We start from the raw sequence: 24,644 nt of genomic DNA, 5'->3' as shown, positions 1-24,644 counted from the left end.
CAATGAAAATACATGTATGTTAACATTTTTATAAGGTAAAAGCAAATTTTTGAGATATTATAAGTAAACTGCTTCAGACAATTTCAAACTTAATCATAGCCTAATAAGTTGAAAACATTACAGCGACTATACGCTTAAACTGATATTAAGTTCTAACGTGATAACGTCATGTCAGTATTTCATTGTGCTCTAAAGTATTAACAACTAGATAAAAAATATCTTTCCACCCGCCCGTCATACTTTAACCCGTGTTTGCACCAAAAAGGCTCTAATTAAATATAGAATTTCACATACGTTTATAATTTGAACGTTACATGATAATGTATCCGTTATTCACTTTTAATGTCATGAAATGACAGGTTAACTTCACAACAGACAACACTATTGTGAATAACCAGTGTAAACAGATCATAGAGAATATATATGAGGACATGTTAAAATATAAGGGAATTTCCGTAAAAATACGGGAGTGTGTTTGTTATTGTAACCATTGGTTTTATTCGATAAGCAAAACACGTCAGAGTTGGACTATTGAATATTTTTTATCTATTCATATATTTAGAATTGAAAGAATTAATAACACCTATTATAATTGACTTCAAAGGGGCAATGTAAATATAGGATTCAATAAAAAAAATGCGTATAGACTTTGTCATACTCGTTACTAGTTAGCGTTTATGTATTATTCCTTTGTACTATTTAGGGTGTCGCATTTCTCCTCTATAAAAAGAAAAATGTCATTCGTTAAGCATTCAAGAAGTTCTGTTGAATAAATAAACAATGTAAACATATAAATACCGACAGAGTTATTTAAAACAGTAATAGAATAATAATAAAATAAATAGTAATGATAATGATAGTTTTAATAATAATAAAAAATGATAGTAATAATAATAAATGAAAGATATATACTTCTTTCAATTTTATGTGTACATTCAGGTTATGATCGAGAGTAAGGACTTCTGTTAAGGTCACCACTAGAGGATATTCGTTTATTCTTTCAATATTTAAATAATAAACATATACCATGTTCAAGGGAAATATTTGCCGATTCAAATGTTATATAACGTTCCATTGTTATAATAGCTCTTTTCTTTTCGTATTAAGCTTGCAGGTTTTTTTTATATGAGACAATATTTTGATAAAAATATGTGTCACAATTTCTCAAATCATATCGGGAAAGTACAAGTGCTACATTGGAGCATGGAGTATGTTTCAAATACTGAAAGATAGAGCGAAAAAATAGCAAAAACCACTTGCGATGACCAGATTTTACAGTAAACAAATGTCGCGTGATCACCCACCCTGTTAGAAATAAGGCATTACAAATTTGTCACAAATCAAAAGTTAAATAAAAGACTGACATCTTATACGTATATGCATGCAGTACTAATTGTGAGCCTTTAACTGGTTATACAGGAACATATTCTGTTGTCAATAAGTATCTTAGCTGTCAATGGTACATAATAGTTTGCCTTTGTTGACTTAAAGAATACTTTTGATTTTCTCCATAGAAATATTTCATACATACAACTCTGGAAAAAGGGTCATTTCTCGCAAATAAATTACATGAAAATTGCACACTCGGTTTAATTGAGTCTTTACATTATGTGGCCGTCACACCATGACGTTCCAATCAGCGTTCTATGACGTTTTAAGAAACGTTGGTAGTCGCCAATGGTTGCTGGGATAGCGCCAGAAGAACGTTGTGTGAACGCCAGTGAACATCAGTAATCGCCTGGAATCGGCGTACAACGCTGGCCGGAAAAAAAGTTTTGAACATGCACAAAAGTTCTCACTCAGACCAGCGTTCTTCAACGTTTAAATCTCAAACGCTGAAGAACGTTTAAGAACGTTCATGGAACGTTTGATTAACTTTCAGATTTTAGTTTTAAAACAAACTCAAAATTAGAAGACTTTAATATTTGTGAACAAGAAATAAAAGATGTATTAACCAATTTAGTTATAAATATAGCTTCTGGGCCAGACGAAATAAGCCATAAAATGTTGAAAGAAACTTCGGAAACCTTATGTATTCCACTGTGTATACTTTTTAATCATTCGTTAAATGAAGGTAACTATCCTAGCAGTTGGAAACTTGCACACGTTATGCCTCTTTTTAAAAAGGGTAATAAAGATGAACCACCAAATTATAGACCAATTTCATTTATAAGCTGTGTTGGTAAAGTAATGGAACGCATAATTTTTAAACATATGTATAATTATCTCCATACAAATTCTTTAATATATCAAAATCAGTCTGGGTTTTTGCCAGGTCATTCTACAGAGTACCAACTTATTGATGTTATATAACCAAATTTGCAAAGCATTTGACAGCAAAGAATCTACTTGTATTATTTTTTGTGACATTTCGAAAGCATTCGATAGAGTTTGGCATTCTGGTCTCATCTTCCAAGTAAAGCAATACGGTATACAAGGGAAACTAAATACATGGTTAAAAGACTACTTAAATAACAGAACCCAAAAAGTTTTTGTATCTTCGACATTTTCTTCTTTATCAACTCTAGAAGGGGGCGTTCCTCAAGGCTCGGTACTTGGTCCTTTATTATTTTTAATTTATGTCAATGACATAGCAGACTCGCTCTTAAGTATTACTAGACTTTTCGCTGACGACAGTTCTCTTTCTGTGTCCTCAAAAAACATAACCTTTATGGAAGAAACGTTAAACAGGGATCTAGCGACAATAACAAGTTGGTCTAAGCAATGGTTAGTCAATTTCAATCCGGCAAAACCGAAGCAATGTTTTTTTCTTTCTTTAATATGATCAAACCAAAATTATTTTTCGATAATGTACAACTCAATTTTGTCGAACATCATAAACATCTTGGGGTCACATTTAGTCAAGATGGGTCTTGGCATCAACATATATCTAACATAGTATCTAAAGCCTCTAAAATACTCGGTTCCATGAAAATGCTCAAATTCAAAATTAAAAGAGAATCACTTAATAATATATATGTATCATATTAACGGCCACATTTAGAATACGCGTCTTTAGTCTGGGATAACTGTGCGCAATACGAGAAAGAAACATTAGAAAAAATTCAATATGTAGCTGCCCGTGTTGTTACAGGATTGACAAGATCAGTTACTATACAAACATTATTAACAGAAATAGGTTGGGTTTGCTTTCAGATAGGAGACATATTCAAAAATTAGTTTTAATATACAAAGGCAAAACCAATTTATTACCACTTTATTTAATACAATTATTTCCCCCATCTGTACAATATGCACATGAAAACCCATATTCTTTAAGAAACAATCAAGACTGCGCATCATTTGTCAGAAGAACAGAAATTTATTCGAAATCCGTTTTACCATCAGCACTACAACTACGGAACAAACTTCCAATTAATGTACGTGAATCAGCATCCCTCCATTCCTTTAAAGCAAACATTAAAAAAATATTTAAATCCCCATCGGTCCCTTCATTTTTCATTAAAGGTGAACGCTTCTCTACTATACAGCATACTCGTTTAAGAAACAACTGCAGTAACCTTAATTCGGATGTATATGATAATCACATTGTTTCAAGTCCATCTTGTATATGTGGAGCACACATTGAAAATTCAGAACACTATTTTTTTAAATGCAAATTATACAGTGAACAAAGAAGAACATTGTTCTTAAATACAAGATCTTTTCATCCTCTTAGTGTACGAAAACTCTTTTTTTTTGGAATAGAAGGGTGATCTGAATCCGAAAATGAAATTCTTTTTAAGGAAGTACAGACTTTTATTAAATCAAGCAAGAGATTTAATTGAATAAAATCAAATATTTTTACTGCTGAAACAGTACTTTAAGATTAAGCAGGGTTTTGTGTGATGAATATTTTTGTATTTCTTTATTTATTTATTTATTAATATTATTTTTTTTGTTTGCAGTTTTTGTAACTAATACAATAATTTTGTTATTTCATTCTATTATAATAAATTTATTCCTTTTTCTCAAAATTTGATACATAGAACACGTAATTCAAAAGCCAAAAATAACTTTAAATGGAACACTATTGACTTTTGAAACTTATACTTTATACATTTAAAATATATAAATAACTTAATTTAATCACGCTTATTATCATAATTTTATTTATTTCTATTTTATATATATACTTTTTTCTCTGTTAAATGTTCATTTGATTAATTTATATTTACATAAAAAACTTTTGTTAAAATTAGTTCATGAAAATTAGTTCCTGAAAATTACTTAAAACTGAAATTGATAATTATTTGATATCACACAACTTTATTCAAATAGTATAAACTTATTTCTGACTAACCTCAGGGAAGGGCCCACGATAATGTTGTTAGAACTTTTGGCCCAACCCTTTTTAATGTACACTTGATAATGTCTGTAAAATTATGAAATTGTATATTGTGTGTATATTTATACATTCAATAAAATATTATTAAACTAAACTGATTAACTTTCGTCGAGCATTGCACACGTTCTGCTATCGTTAGTCAGTCGTTACTCAATCACCACTTGGTTGTAACTAATCGTTTGCTTTGCAGTGAACGACTCACTGGCGACCTTTCAACTACCGCTGAACGATCTTCAATCGCACAAAACGTGTGACTAAAGGTAAACGAACGTCCTTTTGGCGTCAATTGAGCGTCATATGAGTGTCATTCGACCGTTTCACGAACGTCTATGCATATGTTAAAAGCAAGTTTCATTTGATTTTGGGTTATCGTAGAGAACACCTACTATGGAAGATCCTGAAAGTTGGAGTAGGCTTAGATGTTTGCTCTAGCCAAGCATCAAGTAGATGTACTGAACGTAAACATATCTGAACATATTGAGGGAATTCATCCGCAGAGAAGACCCCGCCCGGCACTCATCCATAGAGAAGAAGACCCCGAAGAAGACGACAGTGTTGGACTAAATCGTGAATATGAAGACGTCAATGATTTGGAAATACAAAATGTAGCTAGCAGGAGCCCTCACCCCAATCATTCTTTGTCTTTGCGTCATGATGCTGACAATTTAATCTCACGAGAGCAACTAAATTCACTATGAAATTTCCAGCGTTCTGTGCCGTTTAAGCCGTAAAAATAACACGCCATTAAGACGCTATTCTGCCGTTATTTACGCGTTAGGCACACGCTCACAACGCTCGTCAGGCATTGAGAAATAGTTCGTCCCACGTCAGTTGCACGTGAGCACACGCTTATGGGTTTCAGACAAATCTGACTTGGTCGCTATTACACGCCTCTCGTGCGTTAAACACACGCTAGTAATGCACTAGACGCACATTAATCACACGCTAGATGTGTCAACGTCATTCAAGAACGTTAACAAATTGAACGATTGAAACGTTCAGAGAGCGTTGACCAGAACGTCATGGTGTGACGGACCCTTTAAACCCATTTAAGCAATTATTGAGTTTGACCGAAGCTAATCAAAACGTTATTTAGTGTTTTCATTGTAAGAACTGTTTAACTGAATTGTTCAGTTGCCTTTTTGGTCTTCCTCGGATATATAATGTCAGTCTGGTATGTTCTCGGCGTTTATGAATATAAATTTGAGCCGTGTCACGACAAAACCAACATAATGGGTTTGCGACCAGCATAGATCCAGACCAGTCTGCGCATCCGCGCAGTCTGATCAGGATCCACGCTGTTCGCTAACATTTTCTCTACTTGCTATAGGGTTTGTAAGCGAATAGCATTGATCCTGATCAGACTGCGCGGATGTGCAGGCTGGTCTGGATCCATGCTGGTCGCATGCCCATTATGTTGATTTTGTCGTGACGCGGCTCATAACAATGTGGTGACCATCGTGTACAGCTAACATCCTCTATTGTAGAAGTCTTATGCTTGCCTTAGCTTTTAATAACCACAGGCTCAATCAAACCGGACCTGCAACATTCTCAGTTTGGTCATTTTGATCGTTCTCTTGGTATTCCGGTTTTTATTTTGTGCTATTTTACATAGTTTTGTTTATATTTTAGCTGTACTTTGTCATTGTTTGAAATGGCTGAGCAGTCTGCTCTAAAAATTAAACAAGCTTTACATTGCTTATTTAAAGGAACTCTTAACTTACATTTATGAAATCAAATGTATTATCTTTAAAACATTTTTGATAGAAACACTCTTTTTATATTGTACAGTTCAGAAACTTTGGGTATGATATCGATACATATGAATGATATAGAAAGCGTACATAGATATGCTTGCAAGGGTTATATCTAATCGTTTCATTAAAGCCATTTAATGAGGCTGTGCCGATATACTATGTGCATTTATGCTTCCGAAAGATGTTTGAAATACTTGTTTGAAAAAGTAAAACTTCCTGTGTCCTGTGAACGTTGCCATTGCCTTGTTTATCTTTATTTCCCGTTTATTTTCTCAATGTAAATGGGAAAAACTATTTTACAAAATATTATAGTTAGATATGGACATTGGGTCGGTGAAAAAATGTTTCACGGTTACATGACCAATATTTACAAATCGATAGACAAACCTGTGTCAGCAATGTAAAATTGAATATTTTTTATAGATGTTAAGCAGGACTTTGGAGAAAGAAACTTACAATTAATTAATTTTGTAGAATATCGTTGTATAAATATTGCATTAAGATGGTCATCAAATAATCCATTTAAACTGGCAGGCATTCATTTTCATATATCAAAGTGTAGTATATGTGCATTTACAATAAAATGTTGCCATACACGTATACAAACACACACGCACATATACAGGTACACGCAAAATTGGTACGCGCACACTCGCACGCAAGCACGTGTACACAGACACGCGCATGCACACACTCACTCTTGGAAACAAAATCCAATGGTAAACAGAATATATTATGGCATTTAATCATGATGATGATAATGATTAAAATGATGATTATATAATATACGTATTCAAATGTTATAGTCATTGAATGAAATACAATGAATATGTAATTTATGACGAACAAGTTCAAAATAAACACAAACAACTATAATAAATACTGCATTTAAAAAAATGAATGAATCATCAACAAAATGATGTTAATAAACAATATTTTGCCCTGACAAAAATAATAAAAATAATGGACAGATTGGTTTTATAGCATACACGCATGTTCTTAAACATTGCAAAGTAAACATGTTTAGAAACATAAATAACATTCTATGACATCTTAGTCATAATATGGTCATTATTTCGCAATTTTAAAACACAAAACAAATACATCAACAATGTAATAGACTGTCACGAACCACAGACACTTGGGGTTTGGAGCTCAAAACGCCTTTTTAATCCAAATAAAATGCATATTTGTCAATCCCAGCACATATACTGATCATATATATCCAAAAAACTTAATATAAGCCGTTTTGAAAAAATTTCATATTTCAACATCTATAATAATACACAAGATAAAAATGTTCGCCGGAAAAATTCCGCACCCCTACCGTCATAATCACCATGTATTTTATTCCACTTCCAATATTTTCACATAATCCTTTGGTCCATCGACACAGAAGATATAATTCTTCACGATGATGGTCAATTTTTAACTTCAACGGTAATATAAACAACGCAACAGCCGAAATAAACATCAATATTATCGCCGTTTTCCTTCAATGACATTATCTTTCGATAAATTCAAACGTGCCAGTCGGCTATGACCGAAGCAATCCGATTTTGTGGCCCCAGCTTTGCCGCGTGCAAAATGCGCAGCGCTTTTAAGTTTGGGAACCACATAATCGGATAGCTTCGGTCATAGCCGTCTGGTCCATTGAATTTATCGAAAGATTTTGTAGTTGGAAAAAAACGGCGATAAAATTGATGTTTGTTTCGGCTGTTGCGTTGTTTATATTACCGTTGAAGTTTAAAATTGACCATCATCGTGAAGAATTATATCTTCTGTGTCGATGGACCAAAGGATTATGTGAAAATATTGGAAATGGAATAAAATACATGGTGATTATGACGGTAGGGGTGCGGATTTTTTCCGGCGAACATTTTTATCTTGTGTATTATAATAGATGTTGAAATATGAAATTTTTTCAAAACGGCTTATATTAAGTTTTTTGGATATATATGATCAGTATATGTGCTGGGATTGACAAATATGCATTTTATTTGGATTAAAAAGGCGTTTTGAGCTCCAAACCCCAAGTATCTGTGTCACGAACTCCTGTTAAAAGGTTAGACTTGCATAAAAAAATTCTTGACAATACGTAAACATAAAAAAAGAAAATAGGAGTCTGCAATAGTGGATAAGGCGAAATGGTGTCTTGTACCGCTTACACATTTGTCTTTAGTTTGATTAAACATATGATTTTTGTGTGCACGATCATACTTATTTTCTCAAATATTAATTCCGAATGGATTATCGACCATTTTTCTAAGGTTGTAAGGCAGTTGTTATTCTTCCTGCTACCTTTTTATATTGATGGAGAGGTGCAAGAATAAGTCAAAGACAAAGTCTCACAGACGAACATAAAACAATCCTGGATCTAAATGTCGCAGAAGGTAGCAAAACGCACGTCAGCATCAAATTATAACACTGATAAACATTGACTATTGTTATCGCAAGACTGACAATGTAGTCAATGTTTTACAAACTTCAAAACTGAAGCATCAATTACATTCCTCTTCTTCGTTTGCCTTCTTCATATACAATGGCCTCTGTAAATTAAAGTAAAATTATGAAATTATTCAAAACTAGGGTAGCATTAACTACCCACTGATAATGAGATGATCCTATAGAATGCTCTCTAACTATTATAATGGGTCAGAGAGTCTCATCAAAGGTATTGTTTACAAAGCTTACTTCCACTTGAAGAGTGTGTTCACCAGCTACGATATTCGTTTAAATTTTGCAAATTAAAATACATTCAGTCATATTTAACAATCAGTTTACTTGTCACATGGTAAAAGTTGGAAAGAATTTTAGCTTTTGACAATGTGGCAGTTGTAAAACTTAAACCTTTTTAACCAGATCGGCTCCGTAAAATTACATACCATTTCTACTCTTGCCATCTTTTTATTTGGAACAATATTCTGTCTTGTAGTTTGGTATGAAAATTTCGGCGGTCGGCTTTTATCTACAATAGACCCAACAAAGCAAAATCACTCAAGGTAGAATCTTTTAGAGTAACAGAAGTGAAAATGAACCACTACGTCATACACTGTGTATATTTGGTTTCGTCGTTAAACTTGAGACAGAAATCATGTGGCACATTATGCATAAAAAACTTAAGAAAACAATTTTTTTCTATTTAATATTCTATTACACGAAAAAAGAAATTGTTCTTTAATTCTATATTAAGAACGTTAGTTTAAATAAACAAAGTGTTATTTGAACTAATTTTTTTTGGAGTTGTTGTTACTCGTCAGTTATAAGTTATTAAGTATAAAAACGACATTTGTTTGTTTTCTGTTGTGACAGATAAAATAAATAACCTCAGTTACCATCATCTCATTATATGATGACGATTTGACAGGCACTCTGTAAATTTAACGAATATATTCGCATCATCTTTTGAACAGTACCTTCATGATTGAAACAACACATTTAATATTATTCAAACGGCCTGTCGACATGTGTAAGAATATTGAAGAAAGGCATATTTATTTTCAATGGTTTAAGAGCTTCTTGCAATTGGATAAAATTCCGAGATTTTTACCACTCAATTTGAACTTATTATACTACATAATTATCATACATCCTTTCAAAATATATTGACTGAAATGCACGACTTTGTCTTATATAACGTATGTGATATATTTTTCATCATAAAGACACGATGAAATAGCATGTATTTATCAACAAAAAGAGGAGTTAAATTAATATAATAGACATAACAAATATAATCCTTATCAGAATACAATGGACATTATTTTTCAATAAATATGAGAAACATAAACAGTAATACATAATATTGTACTTGAAAGCTTTATCAGTATAGAAAAAAAAATGTAGCTGGGTATAAACACGTGAAGTAGTTTATTAATGGACTGTTGTCAAGGTCATATCGAATTTCAAAAACAGGTGGATAAAAGAGAATTTTGATATTTTACTATAAAGCGAAAAAGCTTAATATTGCATATTTAAAGTGAAAGGATCATTCTGATAAAAAAAAATCCATGATTAGTTTGTGTTCGAATGCCGTAATATAAATACATGTACATGCACCTTAAGCGTATATATTCATGTAAGATATGTCGGATATCATATATTGCATATTTCTTCTTTTAACAGTTTTACTAAATTAATGACGGAGATTTTTTCTTAGTGGATCTACTCGATAAATAAAAATGCCTTACCAACTTCACCCAAGCCAACTAAAGATGGCCGGAAAAAGCTGGTAGATTGACTTTGTTGCACTCGACCTGACTGGTACGCGATGTACCCTGTAACTGCAATAAAAAAAGAGCTTTTTGTTATATTACGTCTTTAAGAATTTCGAATTCATTTTTATAATCTTTTAAGTCGTATTTGTTAACAATATTAAACATATATTGATTACACATTTTCTTTTGTTTTGGCTTGTGAAAGTACACATATAAATTCTAATTTAAGTGATTCATTAAAAAAGAACAATATATAATTAACGTTTTCAGAAAATGGAATAAGTGCGTAAGTTAACTTTAAACATTTTCATAGGTAAAGGATGTTTTAATGAACGAATATATAAAAATTTGGTTTACGTACGCAATGAACGAGGTAAATTGCTGTTTGACTCTTGTTTAGTATCAGTAATGTCCCTTTCTCTGCACATCTTATCAGAACTAAAATGATGTATTACGGACGTAATTTTTTACGAAATTTCATTGTCAATGAGTAATCAAGCGTCCATCAGGATAATACATAATTCCTATCTTAATGACAGCTATTCCATCACACGGAAAATAATTTGAATCCTTGAAAATGATTGTTAATTTGTTTTCATTATGCCAATTAGTTGTTTCGTTTATTTAAACAATGATCTTGTACAGTTGGATTCGGTAAAACTCCTCAAACTATTTTTAATGTCGTTACGCAAATTTGTGTATGAACAGGACAGTTAAAGATAACATACACTTTTTTATCAGTAACATTTTTTTAAGCTTAGTTCAATTAGTGAACGTCATCACTTCGTATTTGTAAACATAACTCACCTTTCGCATATATATCTCTGATTTGAAGAAAGTGTCTCTCTACCTTTATGTATCAAAATAAAAATAATAGACGTATGACTTATTCGTTTATCTTGTCACAATATCAATACATTTGGAGAAATATGTATGAATTACACAGTTTTGAGAAGAATATCTTTCAATGCAGTGTAAAATCTTGAACAGTACCTTCATCATTAAAACATTGAAATTAATATTTTTCAAAAGATTTGTCGTCGACATGTGTAAGAATTATTGCAAAAAGGAATATTCAGGTTCAGTCTTTTAGCTCAATTTAATGAACTAAACAATATGAGCAAAATGCTTCTTGCCATTGCATTACATTCTGAGACTTTTACCACTCAATTTGAACTCATTTTACTCTATGCATATGCCATAAAATATTATGCATCATTTCAAAATATATTGACTGAAATACAAGAATTTGTCTAATCACGTAAATATGTGTTATATTTTTCATTAAAAAGACACAATGAAATAGCATGTATTTATCAATATTAAAGATGAGTAAATTTAATATAATATCCATAACAAAGATTATCCTTATCAGAATACGAATGGACATTATTTTTCACTAAATATAAGATAAACAAATCTTAAAACACAAACAATTATACATCTGTACTTAAAAGCTGTCCAGAATAAAATTATGTAGCTGTCAAAAACCTTGATATTATGAATAAACAAGTGAAGTATTTTATAAACGGACTTCTGTAGAGTTCAAACAGAATTTCAAAAATCTGGACGAAAGAGAGTTTTATTTTTTAACAACAAAGAGAAAAAGGTTTAATATTACGCATTTGCAGTAAAATGATAATTCTGAAAAAAAAAAACCCATCTGTGATTGGTTTGTGTTGGAATGCCGAAACAAAAATATCTTAAGCGTATATATTCATGTAAAATATATCGGATATTATACATCGCATATTTATTCTTTTAACAGTTTTACTAAATTAATGACGGACATTTTTCTTAGTGGATCAACTCGATAAATAGAAATTTCTTACCAATGGCATGCGAACTGATTAAAGATGACCGGATAAAGCTGGGATACCGACATGGTTGGCACGCGATGCCCTCTGTAATTGCATTCAAAAATGTTTTGTTTTTTTTTGTTAATTACATCATTTCATTTTGCTATTCATGATATTACAGAATTCCCCTTTGAATTCCAATTTTAAGGTACAGACAAATAATCAAGTTCTACGTAATTGAAAAAATGACAAAAGGGCGTAAATTAACTGTAAACTTATAATAAGTAAAGTATTTTTCATGTACGTATTCATGTATATAAAATTGTTGTGTTTTTTAAATCTTGTCACAATATCAATAAATTGGGAGGAATATGTATGAATTATACAGATTTGAGAAGACTATCTTATCGTACAGTGCACAATCTTAAATACTCAAATATTTTCAAATATCATGGCAATCATTTATAATTGTCCTATGGTTCGTCGTGCAGTTACGTTTCTCATTAATTCTTGTCGATTCATTAAATTTAATTGCGAAGCAAGTTTAAATACAGTACTTTGTAGAACCATTGATATACATACTGCTGGTGTCAACCATTTCCTTGCACTTTGTGTCAATGTCAAACTGGCCCTTGAAAATACGTTTTCCTTTTCCATGTCGTTCATGTAATCGAGGACAGACATACCTTTCTGATAACGACCCTACGGATAGAGTTTAGATAGCAAAAACGGTAAGAGTATTGTTATTGAACTGAATTTTACAGCTTCCATTCGATATGCGCAAAACTGTTAGAGAAATTAAATGTACTTTTTGTTTATCTTCTTCCAGAAAAAATCTTTTGTTGGTAAAAGTTTTGAGAAAGAAATCTTGTCGTACAGTGCACAATCTTAAATACTCAAATATTTGCAAATATCATGGCAATCATTTATAATTGTCCTATGGTTCGTCATGCAATTACGTTTCTCATTAATTCTTGTCGATTCATTTAATTTAATTGCGAAGCAAGTTTAAATACAATACTTTGTAGAACCATTGATATACATACTGCTGGTGTCAACCATTTCCTTGCACCTTGTGTCAATGTCAAACTGGCCCTTGAAAATACGTTTTCCTTTTCCATGTAGTTCATGTAATCGAGGACAGACATACCTTTCTGATAACGACCCTACGGATAGAGTTTAGATAGCAAAAAACGGTACGAGTATTGTTATTGAACTGAATTTTACAGCTTCCATTCGATATGCGCAAAACTGTTAGAGAAATTAAATGTACTTTTCCAGAAAAAATCTTTTGTTGGTAAAAGTTTTGAGAAAGAAATCTTGTCGTACAGTGCACAATCTAAAATACTCAAATATTTGCAAATATCATGGCCATCATTTATAATTGTCCTATGGTTCGTCATGCAATTACGGTACTCATTAATACTTGTCGATTCATTAAATTTAATTGCGAAGCAAGTTTAAATACAATACTTTGTAGAACCATTGATATACATACTGCTGGTGTCAACCATTTCCTTGCACCTTGTGTCAATGTCAAACTGGCCCTTGAAAATACGTTTTCCTTTTCCATGTAGTTCATGTAATCGAGGACAGACATATCTTTCTGATAACGACCCTACGGATAGAGTTTAGATAGCAAAAACGGTACGAGTATTGTTATTGAACTGAATTTTACAGCTTGCAAAACTGTAAGAGAAATTAAATGTACTTTTTTGTCTATCTTCTTCCAGAAAAAAATCTTTTGTTGTTAAAAGTTCTGAGAAAGAAATCTTGTTTCAAGTAAAAAGCTTCATTTTATCCAAATGATTATGGACAAATGCTCATTTTTAAACTTTAACGATTGCCTAACAATTCGCCATTAAAAGGGATGTTTTTAAACACATAACTACTTCAAATAAAAAAATAGCATTTTTATTTTGCATTTTCCTGTAAGATAATATGCAAAGAATATATTTGCGTTATCCTTATTGACCGACAACATTAATACTTTATGCTTTGGTCTTGTATCTCTAATTTTATTAGAAAAAGATAAGGCACACAAAAGAAAAATTACCAGCATCAATCTCTGAATATAAGTTTTCATACCCACAACGACGTAATGTTTTCATGAACTCATAGATGTTTGCCAAGGACAATCTATTCAACATATACTGAGTCTGACGTTTCCTGCTTGTAATGTTTCGGAACTCAATTTTCCCAAGCTTTTCGGCTGATTTCTCGTCCATGTATTGCCAAAGTAGAGTTGGATCTACCTCTTCTATTATGGTGTCATTCATTAATTTAACAGCAAGAAGATCTAAAAATTGACAAATCCGTTGATGTATTTCATATTATAACGTTTTCAACCATTCCTTTCAATGAGTTTTGTTTAATCGCAAACTCGACTGGACAGAGATTGTTAATTTGAAATACTGAAAGTTGCAACGTCTCACACGTCCCCTAAAATTGGCTTAAATATATTCAGTTTCCAACACAACTAAGCATTACAAACAATGATTCCGACGAACCATAGAAATACCGATACAGAGATGAGAATACGGAGCAACATTTTACAGCTACAACACAGAACATAACACTTGCTGTTGTGATTATAAAAATATAGATAAGCGGTGATCCATCGAAAGCAATGAAACACGTTAAAATTCATTTAAAAATCATCTTAATGTTAAATACAAGTAGAGTGATTAGATGCTTCTATTTTAGAATGGCATTTTTTAATATTAAACAAGTAATCACTTCTTTAAGGAGCTATTTAAAAGGTCCTTACTAAAGAAACTGATATATGGATACATTTATCAAGTCAATGAGCTGTGTACATTGTTTAACAACAAAATTTATATTTCGTTGCCACTTTGCAAAGTAAAGGTGTATATAAACCTAAACACTTTCAACTGTGCATTTGTCTTTCAAGAGGAAAATAAAAGTTTTTATTTAATTTAATCACAACATCAAGGTAGGTCTGAGTGTAATATAGCATAATATTAATGACTTTTATTGCACCCGCCATAAAACACTATCCTATCTTACAACAAATAAATCTTAATATATATTACAAAAACCTCACAGCCGATATCATGTTAGCAGAATATTTGATGTTTTACTCTGGGATCATATGAGAAGAGCATTATTAAAATTATATCACCACAAAAGCTACGTTTTACACTTAAAATGTGTGTACGATAATAGTTTCATACACTGGGGAACTTTTTTACATTTTAGGCTAATGAAATGAAAACACAAGTGTTGTATAATAAGCAAAAGTAAAATATACCTTCTTTGAGTTTGCTATGGCTTGTTGAGGACGCTATTGTGTCGAAAATATAGTGTTGTTTTTTCTTAACCTCTGTCCAAAACCAGGTTATATCTTCTTGAAGCTTAAGAAATTCGAGAAATTTGACTATGCGGGTTCGTCTACAGGGACATTTCTCTAATTCATCTAGAAGCATCATAGACGATTTTGTCTTCAATGTACTTAATATTGGCGTGAAACTTTGAATCTCAAGTTCTTCAGTCAAGTATTCGATATGCAAGTCAATATCCGACTTAGATGGCACTGTTTGTGTATTTCCATTTCCTAGAATTTGATATTTTATCTAGGTTATTTTTGTTGTCACTGTAACAATCATCTTTCTGTGACGTGAAAAATAAATTTTAACTCTGTAACTATGCAAAGGTAAAAGTATTTTCCTTTACACACGTTTAAATTGTCTTAAAGCTTTTTCTTGAAAAAATGGTAAAAACACAATGTTTGATAAAGGACTTACCCGACTTGGTTAAAAGCCCCACAGCAGATGGGACCTTCAATTTAATATGTTCTTCTATCAAGCAGTATGCAATTCGTGGAGCAGTTCCATCTTCCAAAAGATCTAATACTCGTATAGACAATTTTTTGTCAGTTATTCCTTTTTCATTTTGTAGTGTACTGTTTGAAGTCGTCAAACCAATTTGTTCCAACAGCTGGTTTAAAAATGTTTCATCAGCTATTATTTCCTTTAGTCTCTTTTTGTTCTCAACAACAAACTTTCTGTCTACCTTACAAAGGCAGTCTAAGTAGAAGAAAAATGTGTTGCATTAATAAGAATATATTGAATTATATATATCTGCAGAGAAGAAACGAATTACGTACTGCATGTCTGTCCCGAGAAACCATGGTGGCTGATTTCTACCATTTTGTGTCCTCGCCCCTCAAAAGCTGAAGACAAAGACGCGAAGACACGATAATATACTTACGGCACGAAACTTATAGAGTGCCGATGCGAAGATTTCTACCCACCGACACGACAATTTCACAGAAGACAACCTTTGCCTATCAAAATATTATCATTGCGCCTAAAATGAATCGTGTCGTCGTATCGGCGCCCGCAAAAGTCGACGTCGAAGGCAAAGACTCAATAAGTTAGCTTATTATTGTGTTTTTGTGTCTTTGCCTTCGATGTTTGAGGGAAGAAGACACGAAATAGCAGAAATCGGCCAACATAGGAAACGGTAACTAGGCACTGTTTTGATCCCGCTTTAAACGATTCACCTCGAGCTGAACTTTCGAGACTGTACCGATAACCTGTACAAAATTCTAATAATATCACAGTGTGTCTTAAATTATTTTTTCTGACAGGGAAATTCTTATTTCACTACTTCTTACGTTACCTATGATTCAATGCCGTTTGTAGTTATTTACTTTTATTCTTAATGTGATGAACCGTAATTTTAAGCTTATTGCCTCCAAAACGATGACTTTTTACGTTAACGCACTTGCAAAATGCTTATTGAGAGCTTGTATTACAAAGAATATTTTTCTTACCCTTTAAAGAAATTAGGCTGTTAAAGTTACCCCCTATATCCTCTGAAATTATGATTTCCAATTGAACATTGCCAAATTGCCTCAAAGCATTTAGATTGTTTTCGTCTAGCATTGAAATAAACCACTCAACCAGCTTGCCATTCCTTACTTTGGACAAGATCTTTTCTTTTGAATCATCGTCTAAAGTTAATAATTGAATCACGATGCTAGATATTTTCAGTCCTTCAAACTTGCATCTGCATTCTTCTACCATGTCGTTCAACATATCATCATGGTTTTCTTGCTCTACACTATTGTATGTGTCAACTACTTGTTTTTCAATCATGGTAAACTGCTGATTTGTGTCTGACATATTCTTGCTCCTGACATTCATTTTTATTTCTATTGCTGCACCTACAGATGAGCTTAATGCTGTAAATATATCAAAATAATTATCGAAAACTCTCTTGGATTTTGTACAACCAAAATACAACATGATAGTTTATACTAATATTTTCAAGTGTGATTGTGTTGGAAGCTATAAGCTTAATACAACACTCACGAATTCGTTTTTTAACCAACCAGTACTAAGCAATGAGTGTAAAGTTTCTTGCTCTCGGAAACAACAAATTTCCCCCGATGAGGTTTTAACCAATGCAGCCAGTAAACAGGCGTGTCAACAACTGGTCACGCCGCCACTCATGCAACAGAGTATGACAATTTTAACTGAAATTTAAAATCTCAGTTTGTTTCATAGTATTCCTTTCACTATCAGCTAATAAAATTCTATTACGTTAAAAAGAGACATAAGGAGACAAAAGTCATTGCTTTAACATATTATTCTCTACAGCATGTCAACTCTCTATTACTCACATTGACACGATCCTCTCTGCGCTTTCAACTTGTATTCTTTGTAAAGTTTCGGGCTTGCTTCAATAATCGCATGTATTACTTTTGCCGACCTACTATTTCCTTCATTTGCTATGGCCAAAAGTTCTTTTACTTGGTCTTTTCTGTGCATCAGACGCATAATATCTTCATGATCTTTCAGCGACAGAGTCTTGTTTGTTACGAGCATGTGCATGAATTTTCTTGGTTCAACATCTCGAATAATACGACTACGCATCAACGTGATGAATTTTTTGTGTTTATGTGCATATCCCATAGCTATCTCTTTAGTTAAAACATGATATAGTTATTATATATTGAAACATATAATAAAAAGATGTGATTAAGAGAGAAAGTTAAACAATTAAAACATCTAAACATTTTAAGTTAATTAAGTACAAATGTATAATGTTCTTGTTTTTTTTTTCAATCAATTAAGTTGACCATTTATACACAAACAAATTATATTCGAAGATATTTAAAATGACATAAATCGTAATAATATACTCAGACTACCTTTACTTGATTCTTCTTTTAATTTGTCAAGAATGAAAGGTTGATCAATAGCCAAAGCTACGGCAAAATGGTCTAAAACGCTATTTGATTTCGCTTTTGCAATGCTATCAATCTCTTTGATGATCAAATCGACACGGCGTCTCCTGTTTGGTGTTTCTTTACACATTTCAAAAAACGCATCATCAAATAACCTTGATTCGTGTAATTTGTCAAGCACACCATCAGTCTCCATCTGGTCTAGGAGATACGTGTAATTTAACTGAAGCGATTCTATACTGATTTCCTGAAATAGTTCATAAATTAGACATTCAACATGCTTCAAGGCCCGCATGAGTGTCCTTTTTATTTGAATTATACGGATATGCATCTATGTTTTTATCCAAAAAGTCTTTGATGTTTTAAAAAATACCATCTTTATCATCAACATATAGTTTGATGTGGGTTATGCATTTGCAAAATGAACAGCAGCTTCAATTTAGTTTCATATCAATTATAAACAGTTATATTTATAAAACACAACATTTAACAATGTAAAACAAAATATGACTTAGCTTTTAAAAGTAATCTTGCAAACCATTTTCATAGTTTTGATTTATAAGAGATTTATGTACAAGTCTTGCCTGTGTCTCGTTGTCATCACTGTCTAACTCATTCGTTGAATAATCAGATTCATCTGAAATTTGAACACATATTATATTTACAAAGACTACATTTCACATCTAGTTTGAAAACCATTTAGGAACTTCTGTTTTTACCTTACTCGAAGAATCTTTAATATTTCATATACTTTTACGACCAATAAATTTTAAAGTGCACTTTGTTATAGTCATCAGCTAAAACATAAGTCGTAGTACATAAATGGAATAGAATGCAATTGGAGTATCGACGAATTACATAATAAAACTTATTAGGAAAGATTGTTCGTAAGATAACCGAGAATCTTCAGAATAGAATAGCATGCGGTTATTTCAAGTGCGACTGCCATGCCACGCTTCACACGCAATCAATACTATAATATTACTATACTATTCTGTCGAGTGTAAGAATGGAATTTGATCTCTCAGTACTTCTGTAGGCATTATGTAGTGTCCTGGTTCAGCTGGTGCAAAACAAATTTCACGTTCATCGTAGGTCATTATTATTTTACGTTACAATGCTAGAGGTGGATGTTATCAGTGACAATTGTCCCGTTTTATAATTTAATGACTCTTTCTCGTTTGGATACCACAAACAGTATATAAAACGTGCACAGTATATCCTGACGTTCACAAATAGATATTTAAACAGTAAGCATTAGTTCTAGTGGACGGTTACAATGATAAATCTTGGAAATGCAAATTCTAACCGTTCATTATTTTTTATCTTTACACAACTTTCGATAGTTTCTTTTAACACCAACCGTTAAAATTTTGACATCTTTCTTTAATAATGAAATGAATTAGGTTTTGATACAAAGTTAACTTAGCAATTAATAAAGTTACAATCATCACCTGCATATTTTATCAGTCGTAAAGTTTAACAACATAAAAAGCTTAAATATGGTTTTTTTATGTATATACTACTTAACTTTTGCTATGCACCATATGTTTTTGTCGTCGTGCGAAAGGTTTAAAATGTTGATTTACTGTTTTATCAATTAAGCTGAAGGACGAATTAAACCCTATAAATGAGTTTTACACTGATTTTGTGCTAAAAAAGGGGATGACCCCCTCCTTAAAGATTTCAGAGTATGCCGCGTGTTTTTCAAATTTGTAAAATAAATTGTTTTTTTTGTTTACAGTTATAGACTTAATACAGTGTGTGTGACCCGTGACTATCAATGACAGCTTGGCAGCACCTTATCAGACTCCCTATTCTGTTTCTGATCGTTCTAACGGGTATGGCTGCCCAGTCTTGGACCAATATGGCTCCATGTTCCTGGATGGTTCTGGGTTGCAGCTTACGAACTGAAATTCTAACATGCAGCTCATTCCACTGTTCTATTGGATTGAAGTCAGGTGAGCGAGTTGGTCAGTCCATGCGCTCAATAAACTCCCTCTCTAGGTAGTTCTGGACCACACTGGCCCTATGGGGGCGAGAATTATCGTCCATTAGAATGAACTGATCGCCGACTTCGCCTGCATACAACCTAACCTGGTTGTCTAATATCTCGTCTATGAATCGCTGGCCTGTCAATATGCATCTATTTATCACAACCAGGTCGGTTCGTCCATCCCAGCACCATAACTGACCGACCTCCATAGTGGTCATGCTGAGCAAAATTTTCAGCCTGAAACTCGTCTTCACCACACTCTAACCCGCCTATCTGTGACGTCTAGGCAGAACCTGGACTCATCAGTGAACAGAACGTGTCTCCAGTGTTGCATGGTGAATCGTGTATGCTCCGTGGTCCAGTCCAAGCAGACATGGCGATATCAACGCGTCACGGGGATACGTATGAAAAGTCTTCTTGACCGCAAGTCCCTTCATGCAGTACTACGTACAGTCTGCGTGGAAACACGAACCCCGCAATATTAGCAAGGTCATTTCGAAGGGAAGGTGCTATCGAAAACCTTGCATGACGTGCCTCAACGACCAAAAACCGATCTTGAGCTGTGACCCTTTGCCGACCTCCAGCATGCCTCCTGCCGGATGTACCATGAAGCCGGTATCTCTCCGGCTCTGGTTAATGACGATGGGGTATACACCAAGCGCCACACCAACCTGGCGGAAGAGCTCCGTTCCCCCTGCTGCACCATCCCTACAGCCCTCAATAACTCTGCTTCTCTCAAATTCCGCCTAATGTTAACATCCGCAATATCGAAGTGACAATTGTAAGAAATGTAAGCCACTGAATAACAATAAGCCGGTAATGTCGCTGTATAATAAAAGACATTTGATTGTACGCCACATCAAAACATGAATATATTGGGGTGTATGCTTTCCACGATACCTAGACGAGTTGTACCGGATTAATCAACACGAATTCATCTCAGAGGACTATCTAAAAATATTTCTGAATCAGAAATTTTAAAAATTAGAAAGAAGTCTGTTTTATACTTGCGATAATGTAAATATTATCTTATGGTGCTAAGCAAAAGTTGAGAAGTATACCAATAACATGTTTAAAGTAAATAGCAGCCATTTTATTTTTTTTTCCGGAAAAAAACACACTTTCTAATCCTTTGCCAAAGATATTTTGTGTAATTAATGTATTAAAGTTAAACATATTGAAATTTAGTACTGATACTCTTCTGGGAAGACAGAATGTAGATATAATGAAGCAAATTGCTTCCTGCTCAAGATCTAAAAGAAACATTGTTATCTAGCTTACCTGAACCATTTGATGTCGTATGTGTAGCACACAAAGAGTAAAATGCACTGTCATCTCCTTCAAACAAAAATAAGTTCTCTCTTATAAATTGGATGAAGAAAATAAATACACATAAAATTTTGATCCACATTCCAATTCATACTAAGTCTTATGGAACCATTATGAGCATATTGGCTTACTTTTAAGTACTGGTAAATTAGCCAAAATCTTCAAAATTAATGTAAGCTTATTTGCAGGAACAGATTGGAAAAGAAGCAAGCTTGTAACGACGTAAACATTAATTGACTCTTTACTGTTGCATATTTAGAACATTTTACAATAACATTATACTTATATGATACAGGTATAAACGAATTAAAGATTTTACGAATTATAACATTAATTACAAAAAAAAGATGAACTGTGTTGTATTTTTGTCCAATAAAATTTATTTATACTTATAATCCTTCAGAAAATGACACACCAATCAAGTTTATCTAGTTGATTTAGTACAAAATATATGTATTAACTTAAATAAATACTGTGCTTGTGTGCCTTTAATTTCATTTATTTGAATTTTCATGCCTCAAAATATATGACTACTGTGCATCATGTTTATTGCGCGTAGTAGATCAAATGAGTGCATACATTGCCAACGTAATTTAGTATGTCTTAAATTATTGATCAATGTTTATATATCCGTACCGCTATTTTGTCCAGTGTCGTACTTCTTTGGTAAGTAATCAGTGTTCTGCATGATTTCTTCTTTTCTTTTTGTAGACTGCACAAAACAATGAACAAAATGATTGATAAAGATGATAAGCTAAAGGGTTATCGAAGGCATATTTCGATGTTAAATCTTTAGATAAAAGACCAGCAATCAACGTAAAGTTTAAATAGACTTTATATAATGTTTATTTTAAGATTTTCATATTTTGGAAAATTGCCATTTACAAATCATATTTCTTATGCCCAGTTTTAATCTCATCTACATTAGCTAACCTATACATCAAACAATATGCGTATAGTTAAATATGTTTGGAAATATGAAAACCAGATGTAATTGATTATGTTTAATGACAAAAGCTTTTTAGCTTTTTTAATGAGTGATTAAACCGATGTGAAATTTACTGAACATATTTAATTCTAAACCAAGCAATGTATTCTTGTTATATCATGTTCGCTAGCACGGTTATTAAAATGTTTCTTTGTTGTCGAATATTAGTGATAATTTAATCGCTGACAAACTATTAAACCATACTATTTAAGTATCATAATGGTTAAACTTATATCTCAAACGAGAAATTCAGCAGAGGTTTGTGAAAGGTCGACTATTTCATTGATATTGAGACTTTTATTCAGAACCATATTTCGTACCTTTCCAATTCTACAGTACATGTTTAGCCATGTAACATCATCTTCAAGGTATTACGAAAAGCAAATTGACTCGGATCAGAGTAGAAAATGCTATCAATAATTTAATTTTTTCGACAATTATCATCGATTATTACGCATGCTTAGCAGTAAAATATTTCCTTGTCAAATATTCTTATTGTTCTTTTGACGACAAATGTCGATTTCACGAATTTTGTCTGTTACGGTAAAAAGCAAACAAACAAATGGTGTTTCCATGGATAAGGATAAGCAAAAAACACATTTCAACATAATTTCAAGTAAATTATCAAACAGTCGATCTTAATTGTAATATTTATGTTCTATTATAATTAAACAGTGTCTAAAAAATTGAGAGCTTTACATATTTATCATATTCTTTAATAACGTAAATATTTACCGAAGTCGAGAAAAGGGTTTGTTTACATTCCCGGTTGAATTAAACTTTCTTTATTCGCCTCTTCTAATTAAATGTCCGTACTTTCATTATTTACCTAGAAAAATGCAAACTTATCCTGAAAATTCATTAAAGACACGTTTCATGTGCTTTCTGTTTGTATGTAGCTATGGTGGACATACACAAACAGTCATAAAAATAAATATTTTCGAAATGATATCAGAAATCTATTTAGAAAATGTATATAAATAGGGTATCGATTGCTAAGTTCAATCAAATACATGTATGTAGAGCATAACCTGATTGTTAAATTATTTACAGAGGTTTAAATAGCATTAATAAAAAACAAGAGGGGCTTTTTGTAAGTGAAAAGATTATCAGTCGTTCACATGATAATGCATCATTCGGTTGTAACCCCGGCTCCCACTTCTTGTGGAGAGCGGGTGAATTAAAACAATTTTCATCTCTCGTTCGTCCTCGAACAAAATGGCCTGTCATTGCGGTGGATATGCTAAAACAGTGGTGTAATTTCAAGCTGGTCGTAGTGGGGACTTAACCCGAAGGGTTTGGTAAACTCATACCGCAAAAAAAAAAGTGTTTTCGAAGTTATTCTCAGTACGATAGACCGGATGGAACATTTCAACGTGAATTGGTGAAGTTGAAATCGTGAATTAATGAAGTTAAAATTGTGGATTCCGTATGTTGAAAAAGTAAATTAACGAATTTAAAATTTTGAATTCACGAAGTTGAAATCGAAAATTCAAAGTCGAAAAGTCCCTACCGGTCTATCGTACTGAGAATTACTTCAGTACTTAGTAGTATCGGTTCTTGTTTCCTAATACCTCGTTTTGCATACGCAAGATGGGAACCAACGAAAAAATAGTCCTGCACTTCAAGACTATGGTTACTAACATAATGCGGATTTTTCTACCCGTGTATTTGCACTTCATGATTTCCGTGTATTTGAGGCGGGAAATAATGAAGTATTTAATATAGAAAGGTAAATATTTATACACTTATTTTAACATCATGAAGTTGGTATCGTGAATTCGTGAAGTTTAAATCGTGAATTCGTGAAGTTGAAATCGTGAATTTACGAAGTTGAATTCATGAACTCATGAAGTTGAAATCGTCAATTCATGAAGTTGAAATTGTGAATTCGTGAAGTTGAAGTCGTGAATTCACGAAGTTGAAAGCGTGAATTCATGAAGTTGAAAGCGTGAATTCGTGAAGCTGAAATAGTGAATTCATGAAGCTG

At 32.6% G+C, this 24,644-nt stretch overlaps 1 protein-coding gene across 2 annotated transcripts; it reads right to left on the bottom strand.

The window, feature by feature from the left end:
- Nucleotides 1–11,843: 11,843 nt before the first annotated feature.
- LOC132721198 (uncharacterized) lies at nucleotides 11,844–23,695 on the bottom strand. Of its 2 annotated transcripts, XM_060705460.1 has the most exons (14): nucleotides 23,390–23,695; nucleotides 22,303–22,378; nucleotides 21,619–21,675; nucleotides 18,926–18,978; nucleotides 18,306–18,588; nucleotides 17,775–18,074; nucleotides 16,923–17,333; nucleotides 15,889–16,170; nucleotides 15,396–15,698; nucleotides 14,178–14,420; nucleotides 13,620–13,739; nucleotides 13,168–13,287; nucleotides 12,704–12,823; nucleotides 11,844–12,226 (listed from the first exon to the last, which is right to left on the bottom strand). In XM_060705460.1, exons 2-14 carry the CDS (start codon nucleotides 22,352–22,354, stop codon nucleotides 12,120–12,122), a joined length of 2,451 nt encoding a protein of 816 aa, XP_060561443.1. In that variant the 5' UTR covers nucleotides 22,355–22,378; nucleotides 23,390–23,695; the 3' UTR covers nucleotides 11,844–12,119. The 2 variants fall into 2 exon arrangements, with proteins under 2 accessions (XP_060561443.1, XP_060561444.1); XM_060705461.1 differs by lacking the exons at nucleotides 18,926–18,978; nucleotides 23,390–23,695 and having other exon boundaries at nucleotides 11,846–12,226; nucleotides 18,306–18,448; nucleotides 22,303–22,334.
- Between the last annotated feature and the right edge of the window lie 949 nt (nucleotides 23,696–24,644).

The sequence above is a fragment of the Ruditapes philippinarum genome, unplaced genomic scaffold (genome assembly GCF_026571515.1).
Source record: "Ruditapes philippinarum isolate M1 unplaced genomic scaffold, ASM2657151v2 ctg7388_1_1_1_1, whole genome shotgun sequence".
NCBI lineage: Eukaryota > Metazoa > Mollusca > Bivalvia > Venerida > Veneridae > Ruditapes > Ruditapes philippinarum.
This window is presented reverse-complemented; position numbering and strand designations above follow the sequence as displayed.

What these genes read in the sequence shown, in the direction of transcription:
- LOC132721198 (XM_060705460.1), bottom strand. Translation starts at nt 22,354, where the DNA reads ATGCAGAACACTGATTACTTACCAAAGAAGTACGACACTGGACAAAAT. An exon ending in GGGGCTTTTAACCAAGTCGG is followed by an intron (nt 15,699 to 15,888) that starts GTAAGTCCTTTA and finishes ATCAAATTCTAG; the next exon opens with GAAATGGAAATACACAAACA. An exon ending in GGAAATGGTTGACACCAGCA is followed by an intron (nt 12,227 to 12,703) that starts GTATGTATATCA and finishes ATGCAATTACAG; the next exon opens with AGGGCATCGCGTGCCAACCA.